This window comes from Hippocampus zosterae, chromosome 19 (genome assembly GCF_025434085.1).
Source record: "Hippocampus zosterae strain Florida chromosome 19, ASM2543408v3, whole genome shotgun sequence".
In the NCBI taxonomy this organism is placed as follows: Eukaryota; Metazoa; Chordata; class Actinopteri; order Syngnathiformes; family Syngnathidae; genus Hippocampus; species Hippocampus zosterae.
In genome coordinates this window covers 5,608,909-5,633,599 of record NC_067469.1, presented here as the reverse complement: position 1 = coordinate 5,633,599, position 24,691 = coordinate 5,608,909, and the positions used below count along the sequence as shown (strand labels likewise).

General features: G+C 45.6%; 3 protein-coding genes across 6 annotated transcripts; 2 read left to right on the top strand and 1 right to left on the bottom strand.

Moving 5' to 3' along the window:
* The first annotated feature begins 9,473 nt into the window (after nucleotides 1-9,473).
* naa30 (N-alpha-acetyltransferase 30, NatC catalytic subunit) lies at nucleotides 9,474-15,533 on the top strand. Its single transcript, XM_052053178.1, has 4 exons — nucleotides 9,474-10,428; nucleotides 11,495-11,618; nucleotides 12,094-12,149; nucleotides 12,269-15,533. The coding sequence occupies exons 1-4, from the start codon at nucleotides 9,712-9,714 to the stop codon at nucleotides 12,404-12,406; spliced, it is 1,035 nt and encodes a 344-aa protein (XP_051909138.1). The 5' UTR covers nucleotides 9,474-9,711; the 3' UTR covers nucleotides 12,407-15,533.
* A 103-nt stretch (nucleotides 15,534-15,636) lies between these two features.
* LOC127592417 (armadillo-like helical domain-containing protein 4) lies at nucleotides 15,637-19,999 on the bottom strand. Of its 3 annotated transcripts, XM_052053171.1 has the most exons (7): nucleotides 19,842-19,999; nucleotides 18,614-19,135; nucleotides 18,246-18,494; nucleotides 17,647-17,784; nucleotides 17,127-17,158; nucleotides 16,892-17,041; nucleotides 15,637-16,616 (listed from the first exon to the last, which is right to left on the bottom strand). In XM_052053171.1, exons 2-7 carry the CDS (start codon nucleotides 19,116-19,118, stop codon nucleotides 16,542-16,544), a joined length of 1,149 nt encoding a protein of 382 aa, XP_051909131.1. In that variant the 5' UTR covers nucleotides 19,119-19,135; nucleotides 19,842-19,999; the 3' UTR covers nucleotides 15,637-16,541. The 3 variants fall into 3 exon arrangements, with proteins under 3 accessions (XP_051909131.1, XP_051909133.1, XP_051909132.1); XM_052053173.1 differs by lacking the exon at nucleotides 15,637-16,616 and having other exon boundaries at nucleotides 16,969-17,041; nucleotides 17,605-17,784; XM_052053172.1 differs by lacking the exon at nucleotides 15,637-16,616 and having other exon boundaries at nucleotides 16,969-17,158; nucleotides 17,605-17,784.
* Nucleotides 19,676-24,629, top strand: actr10 (actin related protein 10). 2 transcript variants are annotated; one of them, XM_052053157.1, is made up of 13 exons: nucleotides 19,676-19,962; nucleotides 21,542-21,614; nucleotides 21,716-21,798; nucleotides 21,881-21,989; nucleotides 22,097-22,204; nucleotides 22,304-22,371; nucleotides 22,480-22,559; nucleotides 22,934-22,969; nucleotides 23,046-23,125; nucleotides 23,210-23,283; nucleotides 23,559-23,640; nucleotides 23,917-24,118; nucleotides 24,198-24,629. In XM_052053157.1, the coding sequence occupies exons 1-13, from the start codon at nucleotides 19,715-19,717 to the stop codon at nucleotides 24,377-24,379; spliced, it is 1,425 nt and encodes a 474-aa protein (XP_051909117.1). In that variant the 5' UTR covers nucleotides 19,676-19,714; the 3' UTR covers nucleotides 24,380-24,629. The 2 variants fall into 2 exon arrangements, with proteins under 2 accessions (XP_051909117.1, XP_051909118.1); XM_052053158.1 differs by lacking the exon at nucleotides 19,676-19,962 and adding an exon at nucleotides 20,645-20,824.
* The last annotated feature ends 62 nt before the right edge of the window (nucleotides 24,630-24,691 follow it).

The window sequence follows — 24,691 nt, the reverse complement described above, 5'->3', positions numbered from 1 at the left end:
TGACAGTTGTCCAAATTGAGCACCGTATAAAAGCCGTCATGTTTGTGCGATATTCTGACAAAATGAGGTTTTGTGGTCATGAATGCTAATGATAACAATTCACTGGCTGAGCTAATTTCCCTGTAATTTTGCTGATTATCTGTCAACAATTTGCCAGCATTTCTGTCTGACAATCGCCGCGCACAATAGCCGCACCGACACTTTCAACCTTACCGCCCAAAACGTGGACGAAGACAAACCAATAACAAACGGCTTTGTGTGTGTGTGTTGTTTTTTTTTTAACATTGGGAGTGCAGGCTCAGTGCTCCCCTCACACCAAAACGCTTGCTAATCACAGCCACCAATATTTCCATTGCAGGCAATTAGCATTTCGCTTTCATGTGGCAAAATGGCTGCGGAGCGTCAGCACAGTAGCAAAACACACGGCGAGAATAAAAGAGCAATTAAGACGTCGGGTGAGCGAGGGGGGGACACAAGACGAGGCGGTCTGCCGCCGTGTGATTTGAGGCTTGCCTGGCCCAGTAATTAGCCTCGTCATTGTGAGATAATGGACTTGGCCCCTCTTCCTGCCTCTCCCGACTGGGCCCATGAGGAGGTTGAAGGCCACAAATGTGCTGCTTGACATCTGACGGGAGACCTGTCGGTTTTCAAACAAATCGATGCTAAACAGCGGTGGGTCAAATACCATTCTTGCCATGTCTCGCGATCGTTACCAATATTGACGTACAGCACAGTGCATCCGGGAAGTCTTCTTAGCGCTTGACTTTTTCTCACGTCTTATAATAATTCCTCGTGAATAAAAACTCCCGACATGATTGTTTTTATCTTGCAAGCAGGGGTGTGCGCAGCTCATCCTTATTGCTGCTGCCACTAGCCCAGTGAATCGTTACAGTAAGTAGACGGTTTCAAGTTTATTTGAGAGTTGTGACTGTCTTTTCACAAGTTTACCTTCTTCACTTACATGGATATTATTACCGAGTCTGTTGTGCGACGGGGAGTAAGCGTTTTATGATGGAGCAGCAACCAACGCTTAATTAATCTCACTTTTAAATTTCCTCTCTTGTGGCAGATCAACATTTTAGGGACGCCGTCATCGCTGAACCCTGAATCATAATCTTGGGCTAAATCGATGTAATACGGGTAATTCGATGAAGCAGTATTTTCCTGCGGAGAAGCAAAATCCTGTTGACTATTCAGGGATTGAATCATCCAATGGTAATGCCATTAGACCAGTGCCACGGATTCCTCGGAAAATGCTGTTTAATTGCCAGTTACCAGGCATTGTCTGGTGACGGCTACACTCTATGCAAGTGGCGTCGGCGGCGGGATGGGGGGGTTCTTGAGAAAAAGATGGCCCCCTCGCCTTGAGCCAATCGCCATTGAGAGACAGATTTATGCCGGGGCTGAAAAGTAGCAGAGGCACTGGCTTAACCAAAGTCTTCAAGAGTCTAAACGCAGAGTTACTCTTAGGCCTTTTATCACGGGATTTGCGCGACAATGCGATTTGGAATGGGGGGGGGGGGTGTCTATTCAAGATTTTTTTTTTTTGTATTTGAGGTTTGCAAGGATCAAGTCTTGTCGCTCACGTTTATTAGCGCACAAGACGATTGTTGCTGTTGTAATCGCCATGTTTATATTTGGCTTGGAGACGAAAAATCTCCCGGCCCAATGAATGAATAACCATCGGATGCTTTTGTCAATAAAACTGATCGCGGCTTTTTACTAGACGATCCGAATGGTGACAATATAGTGGGAGTTTGAATCGGAGGCCCGCGGTGGATTGCATAGATTGGAAGTGAGAGGTGTGTCGGGCTTCCTTTGTGGCAGGGTGCCTGGGGGACAGGCGGCGCTGCCAGCACAGACCTTGATTGGCTTTCGCGAAGAAGCTTTTCTTTTTGTTTTGTTTTGTTTTTGTTTTTTGGTAAAAATAACAACAACAACCAAAAAAAAACTTTTTTTAATATGAAGGACCCCACCTCTCCATTCACTTTCCTGTGTGCTGTCAAGTGCTATTTGTCATCCAGCCCACAAGGGGCATTTTGGTGCGATTCGAAATGCCTTTTAATCGAAGTTGATTAACAAATAGTCAGTTGGTGCAGGATGTTTTTTAAACAAGAGAAAATGCGTGGTAGGTGGAGTATCTTTTTGCACAGAGTGATTAATGTGGTGCCAGTCACCCAGGGAGAGCGCCAACCTCTCGACGAGCTTTTAGCAGCGGCGCTAATGACGAGTTTGATACGTGCTTTTATCGCTCTGCCCTTCGATGACTGCACAGTTTCATTAGGCATGTCTGCCTCATATCTCACTTTGCACTAGAGCAAACTGTGAAGGGATTAATTTTATGATGGACCCCCTACCTTCTCCTCGCCTCCCTCCCTTCGCCTCCCTCTTCGACTCAGCTACCCAGCTCCCAGCCAGGCACCCAGGAGGAATAGCGCCTTTGTTGCCCTGCCGTTTTTTCCAAGTTGAGGAACAAGAGGAGTTTAATCCTCATTGTCCGGGAGACTGCCGAGGGTGAGAGGGGGTCCTGCGGCTGTAAAATGATCCAACTGGCCTCAGCTAATCCCCTGCTAACCCCCCCTCACTCCCAGGCCTGACCCCCCTCCCGGCCTCAATTCATGCCCCCGCACTACTGGCACAGTATTACCTCCTGAAGGGTGTGCAAATGTTGCTTTTAAGACTAAAAATAAGGACATTATGATTGGAAATGCATGAGGATGAGAAAGTGACAAAAAAAACAAAACCATAAGTGGTGAATCCTCCAAATGATCATCAATCTGAGCTATCACCTATATTTTTTTGTATGAATGCCATTTCTTCAGTTCCATATTGCTTAGTATGGCATAAAACTGTATGCCACGCATGGGTTTTAAAATATTGTGGGTCTGTGGGTCCCTGCAATTGGCAGCTCTGCAACACAGTGCTTCACTTCCTTTTACACTTGAATTGAACTCTGCTGCAGACGCTAACCACATAGTTATGCGCTAAGTGGTTTTAGCACCATATATGTTTTAGTGGGATGTGACTTGACCAACTGCATGCCATCTTAATTGAGAAGAAATTCTCAATTTAGGGATCCCGGGGTGTCTCATCCACAATGATAATGCAACACCCCACCCAGGGACTACCACCTCGTCCATCCATCCATCCATCCATCATCTACCGCTTATCCGGGGCCGGGTCGCGGGGGCAACAGCTTTAGCAGGGAAGCCCAGACTTCCCTCTCCCTAGCTACTTCTTCCAGCTCTCCCCGGGGGATTCCGAGGCGTTCCCAAGCCAGCTGGGTGACGTAGTCTCTCCAGCGTGTCCTGGGTCTTCCTCGGGGTCTCCTCCCGGTGGGACATGCCCGGAACACCTCACCAGGGAGGCGCTCAGGAGGCATCCGAATCAGATGCCCAAGCCACCTCATCTGGCTCCTCTCGATGTGGAGGAGAAGCGGCTCGACTCTGAGCCCCTCCCGGATGACCGAGCTCCTCACCTTATCTCTAAGGGAGAGCCCGGACACCCTGCGGAGAAAACTCATTTCGGCCGCTTGTATCCGGGATCTCGTTCTTTCGGTCACGACCCATAGCTCGTGGCCATAGATGAGGGTTGGGACGTAGATCGACCGGTAAATTGAGAGCTTCGCCCTTTGGCTCAGCTCCTTCTTTACCACGACAGACCGATACAACGTCCGCATCACAGCAGACGCTGCACCGATCCGCCTGTCGATCTCTCGCTCCCTCCTGCCCTCACTCGTGAACAAGACCCCAAGATACTTAAACTCCTCCACTTGGGGTAATATCTCCTCCCCGACCCGGAGGGGGCAATCCACCCTTTTCCGACTGAGGACCATGGTTTCAGATTTGGAGGTGCTGATTTTCATCCCAACCGCTTCACACTCGGCTGCGAAACGCTCCAGTGAGAGTTGTAGAGCCCCGTTTGAAGGAGCCAACAGCACCACATCATCTGCAAAAAGCAGGGATGTAATACTGAGGCCCCCAAAACAGACTCCCTCAATGCTTCGGCTGCGCCTAGAAATTCTGTCCATAAAGGTTATGAACAGAATCGGCGACAAAGGGCAGCCTTGGCGGAGTCCTACCCCCACTGGAAACGGTTCCGACTTACTGCCGGCAATGCGAACCAAACTCTGACATCGGTGGTATAGTGACCGAACAGCCCGTATCAGGGGGTTCGGTACGCCATACCCACGAAGCACCCCCCACAGAACTCCCCGAGGGACACGGTCAAACGCCTTCTCCAAGTCCACAAAACACATGTAGACTGGTTGGGCGAATTCCCACATACCCTCAAGGACCCTGCTAAGGGTGTAGAGCTGGTCCACTGTTCCACGGCCGGGACGAAAACCACACTGCTCCTCCTCAATCTGAGGCTCGACTTCCTGACGGACCCTCCTCTCCAGCACCCCTGAATAGACCTTACCAGGGAGGCTGAGGAGTGTGATCCCTCTGTAGTTGGAACACACCCTCCGGTCCCCCTTTTTAAAAAGAGGGACTACCACCCCGGTCTGCCAATCCAGAGGCACTCTCCCTGTTGACCACGCGATGTTGTAGAGGCGTGTCAACCAGGACAGCCCCACAACATCCAGAGCCTTGAGGAACTCCGGGCGGATCTCATCCACCCCTGGGGCCTTGCCACCGAGGAGCTTTTTAACCACATCGGTGACTTCAACCACAGAGATAGGAGAGCCCACCTCAGAGTCCCCAGGCTCTGCTTCCTCAAAGGAAGGCGTGTTGGTGGAGTTGAGGAGGTCTTCGAAGTACTCTGCCCACCGGTTCACAACGTCCCGAGTCGAAGTCAGCAGCGCCCCATCCCCACTGTACACAGTGTTAGTGGTGCACTGCTTCCCCCTCCTGAGACGTCGGATGGTGGACCAGAATTTCCTCGAAGCCGTCCGGAAGTCGGCTTCCATGGCCTCACCGAACTCTTCCCACGCTCGGGTTTTTGCCTCGGCGACCACCGAAGCCGCGGTCCGCTTGGCCAGTCGATACCCGTCAGCTGCCTCTGGGGTCCCACAGGCCATAAAGGCTCGATAGGACTCCTTCTTCAGCTTGACGGCATCCCTTACTGCTGGTGTCCACCAGCGAGTACGAGGATTGCCGCCACGACAGGCACCAACCACCTTACGGCCACAACTCAGATTGGCCGCCTCAACAATAGAGGCACGGAACATGGTCCACTCGGACTCAATGTCCCCCGTCTCCCCCGGAACATGGGAAAAGCTCTGTCGGAGGTGGGAGTTGAAACTCCTTCTGACAGGGGATTCCGCCAGACGCTCCCAACAAACCCTCACTATACGTTTGGGTCTGCCAGGACGGACCGGCATCTTCCCCCACCATCGGAGCCTACTCACCACCAGGTGGTGATCAGTTGACAGCTCCGCCCCTCTCTTCACCCGAGTGTCCAGAACATGCGGCCGCAAATCCGATGATACAACTACAAAGTCGATCATCGAACTGCGGCCTAGGGTGTCCTGGTGCCAAGTGCACATATGGACACCCTTATGTTTGAACAAGGTGTTCGTTATGGACAATCCGTGGCGAGCACAGAAGTCCAATAACAAAACACCACTCGGGTTTTGATCGGGGGGGCCGTTCCTCCCAATCACGCCCCTCCAGGTATCACTGTCATTGCCCACGTGAGCATTGAAGTCCCCCAGCAGAACAATGGAGTCCCCAGCAGGAGTACTCTCCAGCACACCCTCCAAGGACTCCAAAAAGGGTGGGTATGCTGAGCTGCTGTTTGGTGCATATGCACAAACAACAGTCAGGACCCGTCCACCCACCCGAAGGCGGAGGGAGGCAACCCTCTCGTCTACCGGTGTGAACCCCAATGTACAGGCACTGAGCCGGGGGGCAATGAGTATGCCCACACCTGCTCTGCGCCTCTCACCGTGAGCAACTCCAGAGTGGAAGAGAGTCCAACCCCTCTCGAGAGAACTGGTACCAGAACCCAGGCTGTGTGTGGAGGCAAGTCCGACTATATCCAGTCGGAAATTCTCTGCCTCACACACCAGCTCGGGCTCCTTCCCTGCCAGAGAGGTGACATTCCATGTCCCAAGAGCTAGCTTCTGCAGCCGAGGATCGGACCGCCAGGGTCCCCGCCTTTGGCTGCCGCCCAGCTCGCATTGCACCCGACCCCTTTGGCCCCTCTCATGGGTGGTGAGCCCATGGGAAGGGGGACCCACGTTGCCTCTTCGGGCTGTGCCCGGCCGGGCCCCATGGGTGTAAGCCCGGCCACCAGGCGCCTGCCAACGAGCCCCACCTCCAGGCCTGGCTCCAGAGGGGGGCCCCGGTGACCCGCGTCCGGGCAAGGGAAACCTAGATCCATTTATTTTTGTCGTCATTGGGGTCTTTTGAGCCGTGCTTTGTCTGGCCCCTCACCTAGAACCTGTTTGCCATGGGTGACCCTGCCAGGGGCATAAAGCCCCAGACAACTTAGCTTCTAGGATCATTGGGACACACAAACCCCTCCACCACGGTAAGGTGACGACTCACGGAGGGTGCAGAGGTACCGGGTTCGAATCCAGCTCCGGCCTCCCTGTGTGGAGTTTGCATGTTCTCCCCGGGCCTGCGTGGGTTTTCTCCGGGTACTCCGGTTTCCTCCCACGTTCCAAAAATATGCATGGCAGGCTGATTGAACACTCTAAATTGTCCCTAGGTGTGAGTGTGAGCGCGGATGGTTGTTCGTCTCTGTGTGCCCTGCGATTGGCTGGCAACCGATTCAGGGTGTCCCCCGCCTACTGCCCGGAGACAGCTGGGATAGGCTCCAGCACCCCCCGCCACCCTAGTGAGGATCAAGCGGTACGGAAGATGAACTACCACCTCGTTTAAAAATTATTCCTTCATATCCAGTATTTTGTAAATGGCTTAATCCCACTGAATGCTCCTGATGACATTTAAGGAAAACATCTGCATGGCACAATAAGCAAAAAAAAAAATGCGACAAAGACCCTCAATCGGCCACTAAACAACTTCTCATTAGAGAAGTGGGATTACTGGGAGGCCGGACGTCTCGTTGACGTTAAGTCTTTTCCCGCACTAGACAGATGCCTCGCCCATCTTTTTGCCTTCCCTTCCTCTGCCGTTTTCTCCCTCCTTTCCTCTGTCTCTCTTTTCAGTGAGTGACAGCTCAATGGTTGCCTCTCCCAGGCTTATCAAGCCTCAGCAGATGGCTGACTTGGATCGCTGTTCATACGGCATGATCCGCAATGGCGATAAAACGCCATAACAGAGGAGGAGGGATACGAAGGAGAATGCATGCCATCTCTCCGTGGTGTTCCCCCTTTCTTCCTCTTCTCCTCCGCTTCCTTTCTTCCCCTCCTCACAGCTTCCCGTTCCCACCTGGACCCCTGAGCTCTCAGTCTTCTCCGTCCTTCACCTTAAGCCCTTCTGTCCTTCGCCCCTCCATTTTGGATCTGAAGCTGGGTGATTGTCTGGGCTCCCCCCACCCGCTGCGGTGGTGCCATGTCTAAAGAGCCCCAGGACTCCGTCACTCACTCAGTGGGCCTTGCAGCCATGCCAGAGATGGCACCGTTCTCTTCACAGAAAAGGTCAAATCCAGACTCGTCATCCCTCTCGCCCAACCACTGATCCCTGTGATGTCATCCCCACGCTCTAGCCAAGGCAATACACTTCACCTGCTTGGATGGCTTTTTTTTAATGTCTTCTATTGTCCCACGTGGGATCAAAGGCAAATGAAGAGAGAAGAAAAAAAATCATACAGATCAGCACTTAAGTCGATCACAAGAAAACAACAAACGATACAACAGGCTCACAATGATGTATCCTTGGCAACTTTGGATGGGTTCTGTCATCTCACACAGCTGAGAGAGGACAGTGAGGTTCGGCAAAAATGCACGGGGGTAGTTTTTCCTCCACAGTTTTAATTTTCATACAAGACAGAACACAGATTTTAGTTCTTTACCACAGTGCCATAGGTTGGATCTGGAGGGGCAATGGCCGGTTTGCCCCGGCATGCAAAATCAAGACAGTGTCGCCTCGTCCAATTCACTCAGTTTTGGGCGCCGTCTGGCAACCACCACAGTGCAACTGCATCCTTCCATCCATGCAGCCTAACCCGCTTTTTGTTCTGGTCCCGCCCCCTCACTCAGTCCCTAATTAAGCCAACAGAAACTAATTAAATGCAACTCTCGTGAACCAGACGCCAAGGCTGGACAGAAAGAGACAAGGAGAAGGACACTGGGACAGAGTTTGGAGAGAAGGGGCACGGGGGACAGATATTTGGGTATGTTTTGACCTACACAATTTGTTTTTTTAAGGTATTTTTGGCTCATGGCATCACTTGAGTGCCAAGCGAGCACTGTAATCACCAGCACACCAGTCACATGACGCAACTGACACCCCGGAGATATTTGGAAAGCAGGGTTGCAGTTGGGAAAAAAAAAAAAGCTACAACGGGGACAGAATAGAATAGTGAACGTATTTATACGCAGCCAAGTGTTTGTGAGAGTCCCAGGAAAAAGCTGGCGAGAAGTGATGGAGAAGTCATTAAGAGAAGCCTGTTCAAGTAGATAGGCCCCGAAAGGAGATTTGAAGAGGGGGAACTGATTGCACATGTCTCATTGCGGCGCTTCACCAGTTCTCAGCACCTCGAGGCTTAGAGAGCGCTTTCAAAGGCATGCTCAGCACTGCACAAATCAAGCTCTATATGCCTCTTTCGAGTGTGTTTAAGAAAAATATTTATCTACATCTCTTTATCTTTTCTGTCAATGAACTTGAATACCATATTTGAAAAAGAAATATGCAATCAATTTTATATTGAAGGACTTATCAATAGAACACAATGGGCTTTCATTAGTCCCACAATGGGGAAAAGTTACATATTTAAATACGAATTATTTTCCCTTTTCCATACATTTAAATTGATATGATTATTCAGATTCTGTACTGCTCATTGTCACTTTGGGTCATATACATTATTATTATTGTTTCCCAAACATATTATTGGTAACAGGAGAAAAAGTTCTCGTGCCACTTCTTTGAAGTTTCGGCTTAAAAAAAGTACAAAACAATCCTTTTTTGGAATTGTGGTACAGAAGTCGCGCAACAAAGAATGGGGCGATAAAACATGATCTGGCACCATCTGATGGAAGTTAAGAACATTACAACACGTTAGTTGTCCAGCTCCACAAAGTGCTCGATAGTTTTATATAATTTGAATCGCACAATTATTGGTAAATTAATTGAGACCATAAATGTTCCCCATTTATATTCATTTCCCCCAAAATGAGTTATTGTTTTAGCCGCAAAATGTACAAATCATGTTTATTTACAGTGTGGTGGAACGTGTGTGTTTGTGTGTTTACTCGGGTATATTCAGTAGCTCCATATTTGTCGTTTACAAATAATAATAATAAATAAATAATAAATAAAACACGGTTTTAAAATATATGTTGTGGGGCAAAGTGACTGTCTAATGGGTTTTACGACACTGTCGTAAAACATCACCGTGCGGCAGTGTTGCAATGGCCTTTGCTGCGACAGCACTTTGCGGCAGCAGGGAGAGCTCGAGGAGAAAGCAAGCGAAGAACGTCGCCGCTTCGCGAGCCCTTTTCGCCTCAATAATCAGCGGATTTACGCTGCATTCGGCGGAGTCACACCCGCGGCGCTGTCGTATTCCCGCTGGGCGTCGTGAATGAGCTTGTGTCCGACGTTTCCCAACCGCGAATCGCCACCTTGATGCGGTGGGATGGCCACAGTGCCGCCTGGGCCTAGTAGCGCACCGGCCGAATCCCCGACTGAAAGTCCGCCTTTCCCCGGGGCTGGGGTCGAGGACAGAGGGCCGCGTCGACCCGGTGAGTACCCCGGGTTGGGGAAGCCGCTCGCCGAAGTCAAGCAGCCGGTCAGGAAGAAGCAGAAAAACATGCTAGCAAGAGCTAGCCCGCCGGCGTTGCACCTCAAAATGCCAGACGTGGAGCAGCAGCAGCTCAACGGCTTGGCTGGTAGTCCCGTGGAGGAACCAGGGGGACACCTTGACAATCCGAGACCGCCAGCGGACGACTGTGACAGCGGCGAGGACGAAGAGACCACGGCCGCACCGAACGACATGGAACACTGCCAACGCGAAGGCCCCCGCTCCAAAAACGGCCGACACTCTCCTCTGGTTAACAATAGCATGAACGGGATGCCGGCCCGAACAAGAACTCAGGCAGCGCCGCTCGCTTCCGAGAGCTCCGGGAGCATGGAGCTGCAACAGCAGCCGCAGCCCCAACCGCCTTCGGACGAGCTGGCCCGGCTGGAATTGGGCGCCTCGCCGCAGGAGGACGGCCACATTTGTTATGTACGCTATGAGTCCGAGCTGCAGATGCCATCCATCATGAGACTCATCACCAAGGACTTGTCTGAGCCTTACTCCATTTACACGTACAGGTACTTCATCCACAACTGGCCGCAGCTTTGCTTCCTGGTAAGTGTCAAACCCCCAGCCCCCACCACATCTCATATTATGCGTGAGTTCCGTGAAATGCCTATTAAAACAGCTGCACTTTATAGAAAATATCCTCGGTGGTTCACAGGGGACCTATTTCAACAAGATTTTCTAAATTGGAGCGTCAGTTGCATGAGATGCTTTTAAAGTACATTGTACTAAAAGTGTATTGAACCTAGTTTAACAAACCTTTGAATCATCTGACTTCATCTATGTGGTGTTTTGTGTTGTAATGTACTTATTTAAATAGTCAATACAATGGGAGCGAACCTCAGTTCGGTGAGAGGTGCCACAAACGATTATTTTGCTTGTCGACTAAGCACCAAAAGTAGTTGCGATTAGTCGACTCGTCGGATCAGATTTAAATTGCGTCAGATCATACCAGGAGGCAGCTCCTCTCATGCTAATCATTATTCCCTTACAGCTTGAATACAATTCAAAATGCATTTTTATTTAACTGTCATCCAAAACATTTTTTTCCTTCACGTGTATCTATAATTTAAAGGTCGTAAATTGATCCGGGTAATCAAAATGTAGTATGGTATGCACCTGAGACACACACAAAAAAAATCCTGAACGATTAAGAGGAACATATTTCTTGGCACTATGAATTAGTATATTGTAAAAAACTGGCGTATGTGTTTTATTGTTCTATGTTGCCATTGAGGGCTTGTGGAAAATATGTCATGTTCTGTTACTCAAAGTGTTCCGATTTCCCAGTTCATGAATGCGTCACTGTGTATGCGAGAGACCGCGAGTTAGCTTTTCCTGCTTCCATTTCAACCATGGGTATACAAAAACTGTGTTTTAGTTAACAAACACAAGCTCACTGACTAATGCTGCAGTAATCTATAGTCGACATTTTGGAGGACACAAATTAAGTAATGCCACAGGTACTTCAAACGAACTGTCAATGGTTCTTATTGTGCTTGTTCTTGTTCTATTTGATCGAAAAGACAACATTTAACCTGATTTGATCCTGGCTTCGTGCCAGACCTGCTTTCTTCTTCTCTAGTGGGTTGACTCTGTGATTGTGTTTTGGAAGGCCATGGTGGAGCAGGAGTGCGTCGGCGCCATCGTGTGTAAGCTGGACATGCACAAGAAGATGTTCCATCGTGGCTATATCGCTATGCTGGCCGTCGACTCGAAACACAGAAGGAAAAGCATCGGTGAGGAAAAGAGTCGTTCTTAGTTTCGCTGACTAAAACATACAGGGAATCCTTGGCTCACGATCAGGTCGTGTTACTAATTTAAATATGTACTTTGGTGTTAACACGCTACCTGTGCTGCAAGTCATAATACAATGTGACAATTAAACATGTATTCAGTTTCACTGTCGTAATGGTCCTCTGAGGGAAGACAGAACTCCAAAGTAACCCGCGACAAGAATGAATTTGGTACCCCTGGCCTATGGTGACGTGAAAGCCAGTACAAGTCAAAATGTTGGTGGATTCCATGTGGTGTCGATAACAGTGCTATAGGAGTGCACTCCGGTGACCTTTTAATATGAAAAACGGCTAATTTATCTACTTCATGGAGAGTTTGGCCTGCAGTCTTTGAAGCATTCACTGCGACAATTTCACAAAAGTATACCAAATAAGCGTGGCATAAACATAAACCAGTAAATCCATCTTGTGTTGTCAGGTACTAATCTGGTGAAGAAGGCCATCTACGCCATGGTGGAGGGTGACTGCGATGAGGTAAGCACGCTCTCCCAAAAAAATCAACCCCATTCATTTGTTCTTCTACTTGCAAAATGTTCTTTTTTTTTAACCCACCCCCCCCCCCCCCCCCCCCCCCCCGGTTTCTCCCTGTCCAGGTGGTCTTGGAGACAGAGATCACCAACAAGTCGGCGTTAAAGCTGTATGAGAATTTAGGCTTTGTGCGGGACAAGCGGCTCTTCAGGTACTACCTGAACGGCGTGGACGCGCTGAGGCTCAAACTGTGGCTACGCTGAGGGGGTCTGAGCTGGAGAACGGAACTGGGGAGGGAGGGAGAGGAGGGGGAGCAAGCCATCGAGCATGCCTGCCTCATTTCACATTTGACATACAGACACACGCACGCATACAACCAACAATATGCACGTATATGTGCATCCACACACACACAAACACATGCGCGTTTTCTTGCCCTCCAGATGTTTCCATGAAGGCCTCTCTTTCTCCTGTCATGAAAAAAGATGGAGTAGTGTGGGAGGGGGTGGCGGGTCTCTGACCTTGATGACAATTGTTGACCTTCAGACTTTGGGCAAGGACACATGGACAGATGAAAAACAAGTAAGCAAGGGGCCTAAAAGACCCCTAAACTTAATGTTGGAGTTTATTTTTGTTTCTTTTTTAAATCCTTGGAGGAGTCATGATGCATACCTGTGCGTGTGCGTGCGTGCGCGCAAGATTGACTTGCGTGTGCGTGTGTTTGTGTGTGAGAGCGCCCCATGTTTATCAGTTCCCCTTTTGTCCACTTGGTGGTGCTGTATCTACCGCACATACTTCAAGTACTGAAGCGTGTGTCAAGACTTACTTTGTGAGCGCGTGTTCCAAATCACTCCATAAGCACCTCAAATATCACATCAACTTTTTGTTTTTCCTTATTTTTTTAATTGTCCTTGTTCGTAAAAATCTAGTGAAGCCCAAATAAGGAAAACATTTTTTTTGCGGATTTTCTGACAAAATACCGCTGCCTCACCAACGTTCAAATGCACTGCCAGCTCCTTCATAGCCCCCAAGAGATAAGGCCAACAAGAAAGGCATGCAATAGTTTGTTAATTTCTGCCAAGGAAATGTAGAGTAAACATTGAATGAAAAGGTACAGCCATTGACATACGCTGATTTGTCATCAAAATATGCATTATTAGCTGAGAAATTACAGAAAATGAAAGGAAAATGTCTTTAGAAAATTCCTCCATTTGTATCCAAATATGCAATGCATGTCCCGAGCGCTGCTTAAAAGGTTCAGAGAGTCATTTTAGTCAGTATTAAGAATTCCATCTCACAATTGCATATCACATAACGTTCTTGGCGGGGTTAACGTGACGGTTTCGCTCTTGCTGTCGACAAGCTTGTTCGCGGTGTTTCCCGTAAGTTTTATCCCCCCGAAAAATTGGAAACCACACACTTATAGCAGGCGTCTCGTTGGTTTGGTTTGTTTTGTGGTTTTCTTTGAAGAAGAACAAATGTCAGATGCACTTCATCAAAAAGATTGTGTATGTGTCCAATTTTGACTTCTCACTGGATTCATTTCGTTGTTGATCTCACCCCCCCCCCCCCTACACACACACACAATTATTTTCGTTAATGTTTCCGCTCACTGGGTGGACACATTGTTATTTCGTTTTCATTAATTTGTTTAAAATCGCAATTTAGGGCTGCACTGCAAAAAAAAGTGAAGTCATAATGACAAAAATAAATAATTAAAAGAAAGAGCATGACATTTACAAATTATATTACAAATGTATTCTATAGCTTTTTTTTAAGGAACCATGCACTTTTTCAAACATTTGGTGCAATTTAAAAATTATCATTTTTGAGAAAAGCTGCAATATCTGTCGGGAGGAAGCGGTCTGGATTCCTCAAATTACAAAACGTACCCATAACATTTTGTAGATTTTAGAATTGTCTACTCATAATGGTGCGACTTTGGAAATGAATGACTTTTGCACAATTTGGCGCAATTTTGAAATTCGAATGAAAAACATCAAAATAATTCACAATACAATACAGCTTTATTTAGCGCTTCCACAACAACTGCAGCTAGAATAAATTTTCTACGTTACATTATTATTGCAATCTTTCCCAAGGAAAAAAAAGCAGCATTCTTGAAACATTACGACTTTATCGTCACTCCCTCACCCCCGAACTCCTTTTCAATTGGGCTTTTAAAACGTTCCTAAATTATTTCTCGTAATGAGTCTGTTCCAACGATTCAACATTTTCAAATTTCTTTGTTCCGTCAGTCCTAATTTTATGTCAAATGTCACATTGTTCGGAGGAAACAAATTGAAATTTCATGAAAGTGAAGGTGGGACGTTACAGAAAACAAGCACGTTAAAATGACGCGTTTTTGTTGTTGGTGTTGTTACTGCACGACAAGCGCGACAACTTCATCATTTTACAACTGCTTTAAACTGTTATTTTCCAGTTTTCATCTAAAATGTATAATGCCAAGAGTTAAAAAGTTCTAGAGCGTAAGTAAAATGAGAAATTCTGTTAATATAACTATGCGACTTTCTCAATTGTTTTTTTAGGCCATTCACAGACATCACTCTGGCTACAGTGCAACATTTTTTTTCTCTTGACACAACGCCGAACCTTCTGAATTACACATTTGTTCTTAACTGTTTGTCTCTTTTCCTTCTGTCGATGTTGGAAACTTGTAATTCATCTTATGCATAGTCTCCTGCCTGCGTGCTTTTGTCACGCCGATATGCTGCCAAAAGTCACATTTGACGTCAGAACATTAGAGGGGCCGGGGGGGTCATAATGCCGTTTTTGATCTTTTGTGCGGATGTTTTGTGTGTGTGACTATGCGGGACAGTGTTGACTTTTTTTTTCTCAGACTGGATGTTTACTTCTGCCCTTCTGGATGTGTTGCCACGGCGACGGGGCTATTTGAACCGTCTCCTGTACGTCAATGGATGAAAAGCTGGAATCCGTTTGTGTGCGCGACTATTCCCTGACATTTTTGTCATAATGCTGTGAACCAGGCAGTGCCGTCGTCTTTTTTTTAAAAAGGGCATTAGAGCGCATCTGACTGAAGGGCTTTGTCGTCTTTGTCGTTTGAGGAAAAAAATGATGAACCACCCACCTTATTGGAAGTCCTATGTCCTCACTGGTGCCATATAATGGACCATTCACAATATCTTCCGCCATTGTCTCTGTATTGGAAAAGAGGCAATTTGCTGTTGTTTCTCTGCATGTCAGATTTGTTTTTAACCCCCCCCCCCCCCTTCCTTGGCATCCTCCCTGCCTCCTTTGATTTGGTTATGGAAAATGTCTGATAGCTTTTATTTAATGTGTATCAGAGAGAGAGGGGGAGAAAGAGAAAACAAAACAAAACGAACACAGGAATAAATTATTTGATTTTTTTCTTTTTTCTTTTTTTTTTTAAATTGCTGTACACCGGAGTAGTCTAAGTTGTTTTTGCACGAGTCTCACTCCATTTGATATTCGGAAATGATATCAAATGGAGAAATGGAAAAAAAACACAAGGCAAAACATGTTTTATATCTTAGCATAGTATTTTTGCATGAACACATACGGTTCAACAATGAAGATATGAAAAATACAACAATCAAATCAGATCCAAAAAAGTCAGCTCAAATAATGCATCTCGTTAGATTCATGGTTGATGTGTGGGGGTACCTAACGATGTATTCCATGAGTATGGACTGAAAGATCTTGCAGGTGAAAACAAAATGTCTCCTAAATTATTATGAGATTGGACTTCAAAATTGCAAAATGATAATCTGTCACACCTGGTCACCAACAATAACACGAGAGAGACAACTGGGGTAGTCCAGTGATTTACGCTACATTTGAAACATTTACTGTTGAAAAGCTGAAAATAAGAAACATCTTAAATTTAAGATACCACCTCGGTTTGATAAGCTAGCCCTGTTAACAACAAAGCAAACCTAATACAAAGGAAAATGTGTTTTGAAATGTCGTTAACATTTTTTAATGCAGCTTAAAGTAGCCATGTGTCAAGGATCAAAATCCAAGACTTTTTTCCAAACTGCAACCCACTGCTGTATTTGAACAGTGCTGGGCTAACAACATAATTGGCATCATTAGCATCTAATCAGTGCCATATTTTTGCTCTTTTGCTTTCTTGTTGCCCTACTCTTAAGTCTGGGTGAATACAGTCGTATTTACCCTAATACATTTACAGGCACTACACTGTATTTACTTTGTGTACCTTTTCATTGATTCTCTTTTCTTTTATGTGAAATGTGTGTCATGTGGCCACACAGCATTTTTTTAAACATGTAATAAGAGTTCCCGCGTGAGGTTGTCTGGGAATATAAAGCTGTCTGAGGCGATGGTATATGGATGCTGTTGTCATGGCGACCTTGATTGGCTCAGTCTTTCGGATCAGAATTCATCCTCAGAGCTGTCTGCCAGCAGCATGGCCTGATCCTGTCGGCCGGCGCATGTCTCGCCTGGTTGCTACGGGCAACAGAATTCGTAGGGGTTCGTCATTACCTCTTCCAAAAGACACCGTTGTAATTCAATGGTTGATTGGTGACAGGATGATACAAAGAAATACATTTTTTGCATGTGGGCTAAGTAGGAGGCAATTATACACATGTATAATGTGTACACACGATGGTGCTGAAAAAAAAAATCATATTGACAATATTGAAGGTTTTTGCATAATCCTGTTCACAAACAACCGCTACCATGATATTCTTAGCAGAGGTAAATTATATTTGCATACTGACCTCCGCGGGCCGGACCTTCCTGCGCATGCGTTTAAAGCTGTTCCGCCTCCGTTGCTGGATCCGCCTCATGCTGTAGAGGGCGCCCACGAGCAGAAGGGCTCCCGCCATGCCAATGCCCACCGGAGCTAACATGCCCGAAACGTAACCTACCTGCCCCGTGGGGAAAAACACAATACCTTGCGCAAAAAAAAAAAAAGGCAGTAACAAATGAGGCCGGTTAGGGGGTTGGTCTCACCTTTTCTCGGATCAGCGCCACCCAGCTGTGCACTGCAAGAAAGGGTCAACGTAAATGATGTGCTTCTAGTTGAACTTAGTATTCAAGTATCGTTCCGGCAGTTTTGGAAGGCAAGTTCACAATTTCACATACTGTACATTTTGTGTTTCTCACACTGTGGTCTTTAGTGACATTCAATTCAATTATAGTAATCTAAATCGAAAAAAATAGTATGATGTCTTGCCACATCCAAACGTTCTAAAAAGGAAATTGTGTGCTATATTTTTAAGTATATCTTGTAACATTTTTATGAAAAAAATGCTATAGCATTCAAAAATTATCTACAGTATAAGCTGTCTTGTTATTTTCAACTTTTTCAAAATAAACATTTTCCACAATTTTTAATTAATCGAAATGCAGTTTGACTTTAAATGTTTTTGAATGCAAAAATAGTGTGATTACTTGAAACATTCAACTTTCAAAAAGTCTTGACACTAACAAAAATGTTATCCCCTCCCAAAGCGCCGATGTTGTTTCATACTCAGGCCCTGGTTGTGTTGCACCCAGACAGGAGGTGCTGGGATGAGGCTGTACGGAGTTTGGGCTGTCTCAGTCGGGTCCTCTTCGCTGCCCTCGTCTTCCATCAATTCCTCTGAACTCTCATCCTCACCCGGATCATCTGAAACACAAGCAAGTTAAGTCACTTTTCAATGAGTAAAAAATGTAAAGCCATGCGCTTAAAAGTTTACCATCTTTGCGATTTACCCTGAGAGTTCGTTTCCTCTAAATCTGACTGGGATTTGGGCACAGGTAGATAAGTTGTCATGGTATCTAGAGTGGACGGTTGCACAGTATCTGTGAGTTCTGACATCTGCACTGATCCTATATGTCATAAAATATAGTAGGCGGGGGAGTGCAGATGAAAATTGTGGATGTTTGATACACCTGGGCGCGGTTCATTTTTTAAATTGAGGGAGGGGAAAATCACAATTAGATTACACTGGTCAACATTTTCTTTTAATTCAGAGATGCAAGTGAACGTTTTGAGTTGAATTTTTTGCACTGATTGTGACTCTGCCATCTCCAAAGAGGAGGATATCAAAAATTTTTGATTGAAGCAGCCATTTTGGAGGCTCTGACCTGATTGGTTGCTGGTGTCCAGGAGCTGGCCATCGGCCGTCATCAGGGACCCTGTGCGTGGTGGCTTGTCTGTCTCCGTGGCGACCACTCGCTCCGAGTCTGTCCCTGACAGCGGCGTCACTGCTGTTGCCATGACGGCAGCCAGAAGCTGAGTTACGGATTCTTCCAGTGGCTCAAAGATGAGAGGCAGGGACTCGGAAGACATGGTGCCCTCTGTGGTGTCATCTTGGGATGGCGGCGGTGCCGTGTCTGCTCTCGGGAGCAATGCAATGCAATGCAATGCCAAAACATATTTACTCTAATAATATCTATGACTTTCATCGCAAAATTAAAATTAGTCATCCACTGTACAACAAAGCTACACTTGCCTCCGCTGGGTCTGGGAGCCTCTGTCCACAGGCCCTCCACGCTGTCCTCTTTGAGCATGGAGTCCTCACCCATGTCGGGAAAGAAGAGTTCCGGTGAAGTGGGCATGACTGGACCTTGACGATCCCATGTGGAAAACGGTGTGACGGTCTGGGTGGTGAGAGAGACAGGTATGGGGATGGGACTGCTTGGATTTGGAGCTCTGATGGAGGAAGTCCCCCTTGCTTCTTCATGCAGCATGGCATTGATGTCACCCAAAGTGTCTCTCAGTGTTCTTTTCAGGACAGCTTTGTCGATGTTCTCTCTGTCAAACATCCTCCGGAACTTCTTTCGCGCTCCGGGCTTGGATTCTGCATCAAGACTGTCCTTGGTTGGCCCCACAATCCTCAAGGATCTCCCTCCGAGTGAGTTTTCATTTTCCTTCTGGATATCCTGGAGCGTATTTCCAAATATGCACAGGCAAACTCCGACCAAGAGGAGGTGAAAGAGCATTTCACACGGCAACATCTGTCTGCTCTCAGTGGCTGCACATTAAGAAGCACAGGATCATTTATCCAGATGATAATACAACGAATGATTTCAAATCTGTTGTACGACTACCACTGTTGGTTCATTGGCTCCCTCTAGTGGCACATCAAACAATCACTGAATTAAAACCCAAAACAAATTACGTTTAAATCAATTGATTACAATACAATACATCTTTATAAGACTTGCAGCTGTAACAGAGCACTTTATAGAACATTTGGTGTGAAATAACTGTGTGTGTTATGTGACATCACAAAATTTAAACAGGCGCGTTTTGAAATGATATAATTTCCTTTCAATCTCTTAGGACCAACAGAAGAAATTTAAGCTACCCAAAAAAGCACCCGTTCTCCCCTTTTGCAAGGATATATGAATGTAAAATGTTTAAAGCAACCTAACGCGTGCAAGTGGCGATTTTATTGTATTGTTTTAATATTGGGAGAAAAAAACCCTCTTAGATACGCAGTGTCATGGTTACCAAATCCGAACTAAATCAGTCTAGGCGTTGCCAGAAATGCTCAAACATGTCAACAACAACAAAACAGCCCCCCCTTCCTCGACTGACGACTCCAAAAATGCAGCGTAAACCACTCCACACTGCGTTACGGATCCACTCCAATCGCATTTCACACGTTAAGTATAAATCCATGCACATTTTCGGGTATCTGGAGAACAACAATGACAAAAAGCGATTGCATTTACCTTCCAGAGTGCATGATGGATCGAAGAGATTGTCAAGAGTGAGACGGGAATGTGGGGTTCGTGTACTGATGGATGGGGAGAGAGAGAGGAGGTTCGGTGTTCTCCTCAAATGCGCCTACCAGTGAGTGACGCCGTCAGTTAGCCCCAAATGATGGAAACTGCCAGTTACCCCGCATTTCTGGCTGTAAATTATCTTAAATGCAACCTTACGATCCGAAATCAAGCCATTATATAATGTTAAGAGTGTGGTGTAGTTTATTTATTGGTATGCATTTCACCCCTAAGCGTTTATCCTCGGTGTGTCGTGCAGTCCAATAGGTGGCGGTACTTAGTGTGGTTGTTTCCCAATCGCCAATCAATAAACAGGAAAATAATAAAAATGTGACCTCACCTCCGTCAAATTTACGCGGAACTATTCAGTAATGTGCATTAAACATTAATCATCGTGCGAGTACAATAAATCTTGAAAATAATTCAATAGTCTTCGATGGCTATTTTGCATTTTTGAACTGGCACCTTTGCTTGAAGTCTTGGACCAAGTGGATCTCCTGAATGTCCAAATATATTTGCACATTTAAAGTAAGATAATATGTTTACACTGTAATATTACTAATTTGTAATCAAATTAAATCACAATGACGCGAAATACCTTTCGTTTGCGTAAATCAATCTTAAATTGTGATGGCCACATTTTTATTTTACAATTGCAAAAAAAAAATCTTCCTACAAATATAAATGCGCGTTGATATTTTGAAAGCCGGTGAAGAAATATTTTTTTCCTGTTTTGTCGCATTTTTATCAGGCATATTTAGTGACGTCATCGCGCTTGTCAGGCCCATCCCAGAAATAATGCGAAGAAAAATCGACGCCAATTGAAGCGACTGTATTGAAATTGAAAAAGTTAAAATGCCATTGTTTGATGGTCTGGGCAGTGGAGCAGAAAAAACCGCCATCGTTATTGATCTGGGAGCGGCGTACACAAAGTGAGTGTTTATCGTTAGCATTCGGCTAGCTGACACAACGCCCAAGTGCTAAATGTTGGGGGCTTTGTCCGCTACATTGAACAATAATATTTCTTTTCACTACTATGGAAAGCAGTCATGACACGAAATGATGCCAACAAGTCATTGATAACCTGTCAGTGGAGCTTAACCGATTAAGATGCTGTAAATTAAGTAGGAATATCATCATTCTCAATTATTTTAATGTGGTCATTCTTAATGTATGTGCTATGCAGAATTGTCATTTGTAGTCTGTCGTTGTGCCCAGTTGGTGTGCCCAGGAAAGTTCTTTGTACGTTGTTGCAAAGTAAATGAAGACATTTTGGAAAAAAGCCATCAGAGACAGACGTCTCAAATCGGATTAATCTAACTTTAACTGCTCGCTGTCTTCACAAAGATAATTTCCTTATTTCAATGTCCCTACAGGGATTTATTTAAGCACTCGGATATTTGGAAACTGACTAACCCAAAAAGTTGACCTCTAACCTAATACTATTGTCTTATTGAGAATACGTTGGTTGCTTTTATTATTTGGGCAACGCTGACTTAAATCAAGCATAACAGTCTCGCTTCAGGCAAATCACATGAAGCAGATGACAAAGACATCTTTATCCGACAACTTAATTCGACGGCTGCTTATTTTTGCTGAATAGAATGTTGCCAATGACATTATTTTTTGTGTGTTTTTCCCAATTCCAGATGTGGCTTTGCAGGGGAAACGGGGCCCAGGTTCATCATTCCGAGCGAGATCCGCAAGCGGGGACAGCAGCAGGTCAGAAGAAAATCTTTTTTCTTTTTATCCATCTTGTATAGTGTTTAATAGATGCCCACTCAGCTGAAGTCTCATGGTTTGTTGCATTATTTCTCTTTCAGGCAACCAAAGTGGTTCAGTACAACATAAACACAGAAGAGCTCTATGTCATCCTAAAAGAGTTCATCCACACTCTGTACTTCAGGTATTGTACGGTATGCTTTTTGATAGAGTTAAAAAAAAAAGTTGACCATCTGAAACGTTTTGTAAATATTTCCAATCATCAGACATCTGCTGGTGAACCCTCGCGACAGAAGGGTGGTCATTATCGAGTCCATCCTCTGCCCGTCTCACTTCAGAGAGACGCTCACCAAAGTTTTCTTCAAACAGTTTGAGGTACAACTTGATAGAAAATTCCCGCGGCAACACACCTTGCAACAACAGTCAGCTTTTCTCAAATTTTCATGTGGGCTATTTACATTACATATTTATTTATCGGCTAGGTGCCGTCTGTGCTGTTTGCACCGAGTCACCTCATGGCCATCATGACATTAGGCATCAACTCGGCCCTCGTGATGGACTGTGGCCACACTGAGACGCTGGTCCTGCCTGTATCCTTTCATGCAAACCAGGGAAAGATCTTTTTTTTTAACACAGATTTCTGATGTTTGGGACTTAAGTATGCGCAAATGTCTTAACTCCACTATCAGGTGTATGAGTGCACTCCGATCCTGCCGGCTTGGGAGGCATTGCCTTTGGGTGGAAAAGCCATTCACAAGTGAGTAGCTTTATTTGGACTGTATCATACACACACAGACACACACACACACACACACACACACACACATAAGCATTTATAAGATAATTGACCTAATGTTTATTTTAGGGAATTAGACGTTCTTCTTGTGGAACAATGCACTGTGGACACAGACACCAGCACTGGGGAAAGTGTACCCTCCATCATTGGTATTAAAAACTGTTTTATTTTTCACCCTGTGCCTTTGAGATAAAATTAACCGAGGGTGGGGGAAAGCTGCTTTGCTTTTATAAAGAACGATGACATGTAAAGTGCAATTTTATAGTATTATTTTCCATTTTATAAAATATTTAAAAAATGGGGAGGGTTTGGAACAGTTGAATGCAATGTCCATTCATTTCAAAGGGGAAAGATGAATTGAGATACAAATGTTTTGTGTCACGAAATAAATTAAACTTGCATCCCAAGGCAACACTGTAGCGTGAAAGGGGGCCGTCACTATCCCTGAAGTCGTCAAGGCATGTTGAATCTTAGGAGCATATATTTATCCAATACTGTCATTCCCGTCCCTTTTCCCGCTAAGGCACTATTCCAGAAGAGACAGTGGAAGACATAAAAGGTGGGTCTGAACAACAATCTCCAATTCCACTCTTATCAATGCAGTTTTCTTATGCAACGGTCTTGTTTTCACACAGTGAGGACATGTTTTGTCAGTGACTTACAGAGAGGCCTCAAGCTCCAGGCGGCCAAGTTCAACATGGATGGTTCCGCCGAGGTGAGGAAGATGTGAGAACACGTCAAGGACACGCCTAATTCACTGTGCCTTGAGGACATTGTTGTCGTCTCTTTGCGTTTGTAGCGTCCGGCTCCACCACCAGATGTTGACTATCCTCTGGATGGCGAGAAAATCCTGCATATCAAAGGCTCAATCAGGTGAAAACAGTATCAGACCTGCTAACTTTGTCAGCATCCGGAACCCCACACCCATTCACTTTCTACCGATCTTTCTTGGAACTATATACACAGAATATTTCCAATGAATTGTGCAGATTTTGCCGTGTCAACATGCTAACTTTTCCGGTCTCTGGAACTTCACTCCAACCACTTTGTTTTAGTTGTCGTCGTATCTATATGTACAATGGCAGGATTTTAACTGAGATGCAGCACTGAAGCTGTGGGGAACCTCACTCTGTCCACTTTCTTTGCAGGGACTCTCTGATGGAGATTATGTTTGAGCAGGATAACGAGGAGAAGAGCGTGGCCTCACTGATACTTGACGCCCTGGTTAAGGTACACAGAGAGAGAGAGGAATAGATAATTTTTAAATATAAATGATTTATTTGTAAGCAAGCAATGTATAATCTATGTTATGTTGGTTATTTCTATCACTATATTTTGTTCTTCTGTTGTTGTTCAGTTCCATACTTTTTTTGCACAAGTAATGTAATGTACAACTATGTTATACTTATGTATTTTTACATAAGTAAAAATAAGTTAAAAAAACACACACACACACACATTTTCCTATGGGTGGTTGCAGTATAATTTCCTCTTGTGTTATTTTAGTGCCCCATTGATACACGCAAAGTGCTGTCGGAAAACCTGGTGGTGATCGGTGGCACGGCCATGCTGCCAGGCTTCCTACACCGGCTGCTGGCCGAGATTCGCCTGCTGGTGGAGAAACCCAAGTACCGCGACGTACTGGCCAGCAAGAACTTCCGCATGCACTTGCCGCCCGCCAAACCCAACTGTACCGCCTGGGTCGGAGGTGTGAAACTCTCTCTTGACTCACTCTTTGAAGAAGAAAAAAAGACAATCTTATTTTAAACTTTGTAAATTTCCACTAGGTGCCATTTTTGGTGCACTACAGGACATCTTGGGCAGCAGGTCAGTGTCCCGTGATTACTACAACCAGACGGGCCGCATACCAGACTGGTGCTGCCTGAGCACGCCGCTTCCCGAGTCGTTGTACGAAGCCGGCAAGACGCCGCCTCCGCTCATGAAACGAGCCTTCTCCACGGAGAAGTAGAACACATACGCTGTTGCAACATTGTCCTCCCTTTTAGAACCACAAGCCAAGTATCTTGTAACAGTTTCACCCTGATCATGTCTTAAGGTACACATCTGCTTCGTATTTCTGGTCCAAACAAAATGACACCGTGTTAAAACAAGCATGAGGCTTTTTACTGTTTTAAAAGGAGTGAAAAAATGTCATATTTATTTAATATTGGCACAAGTGCTGTCTGTCAAAGTCTTCAAATAAAGGTCTCCTGCACATACACATGTTTGTGTTTTCATTCATTCAGCTAACCTAACGAGCAAGAAAATATGGCCTAGAAAA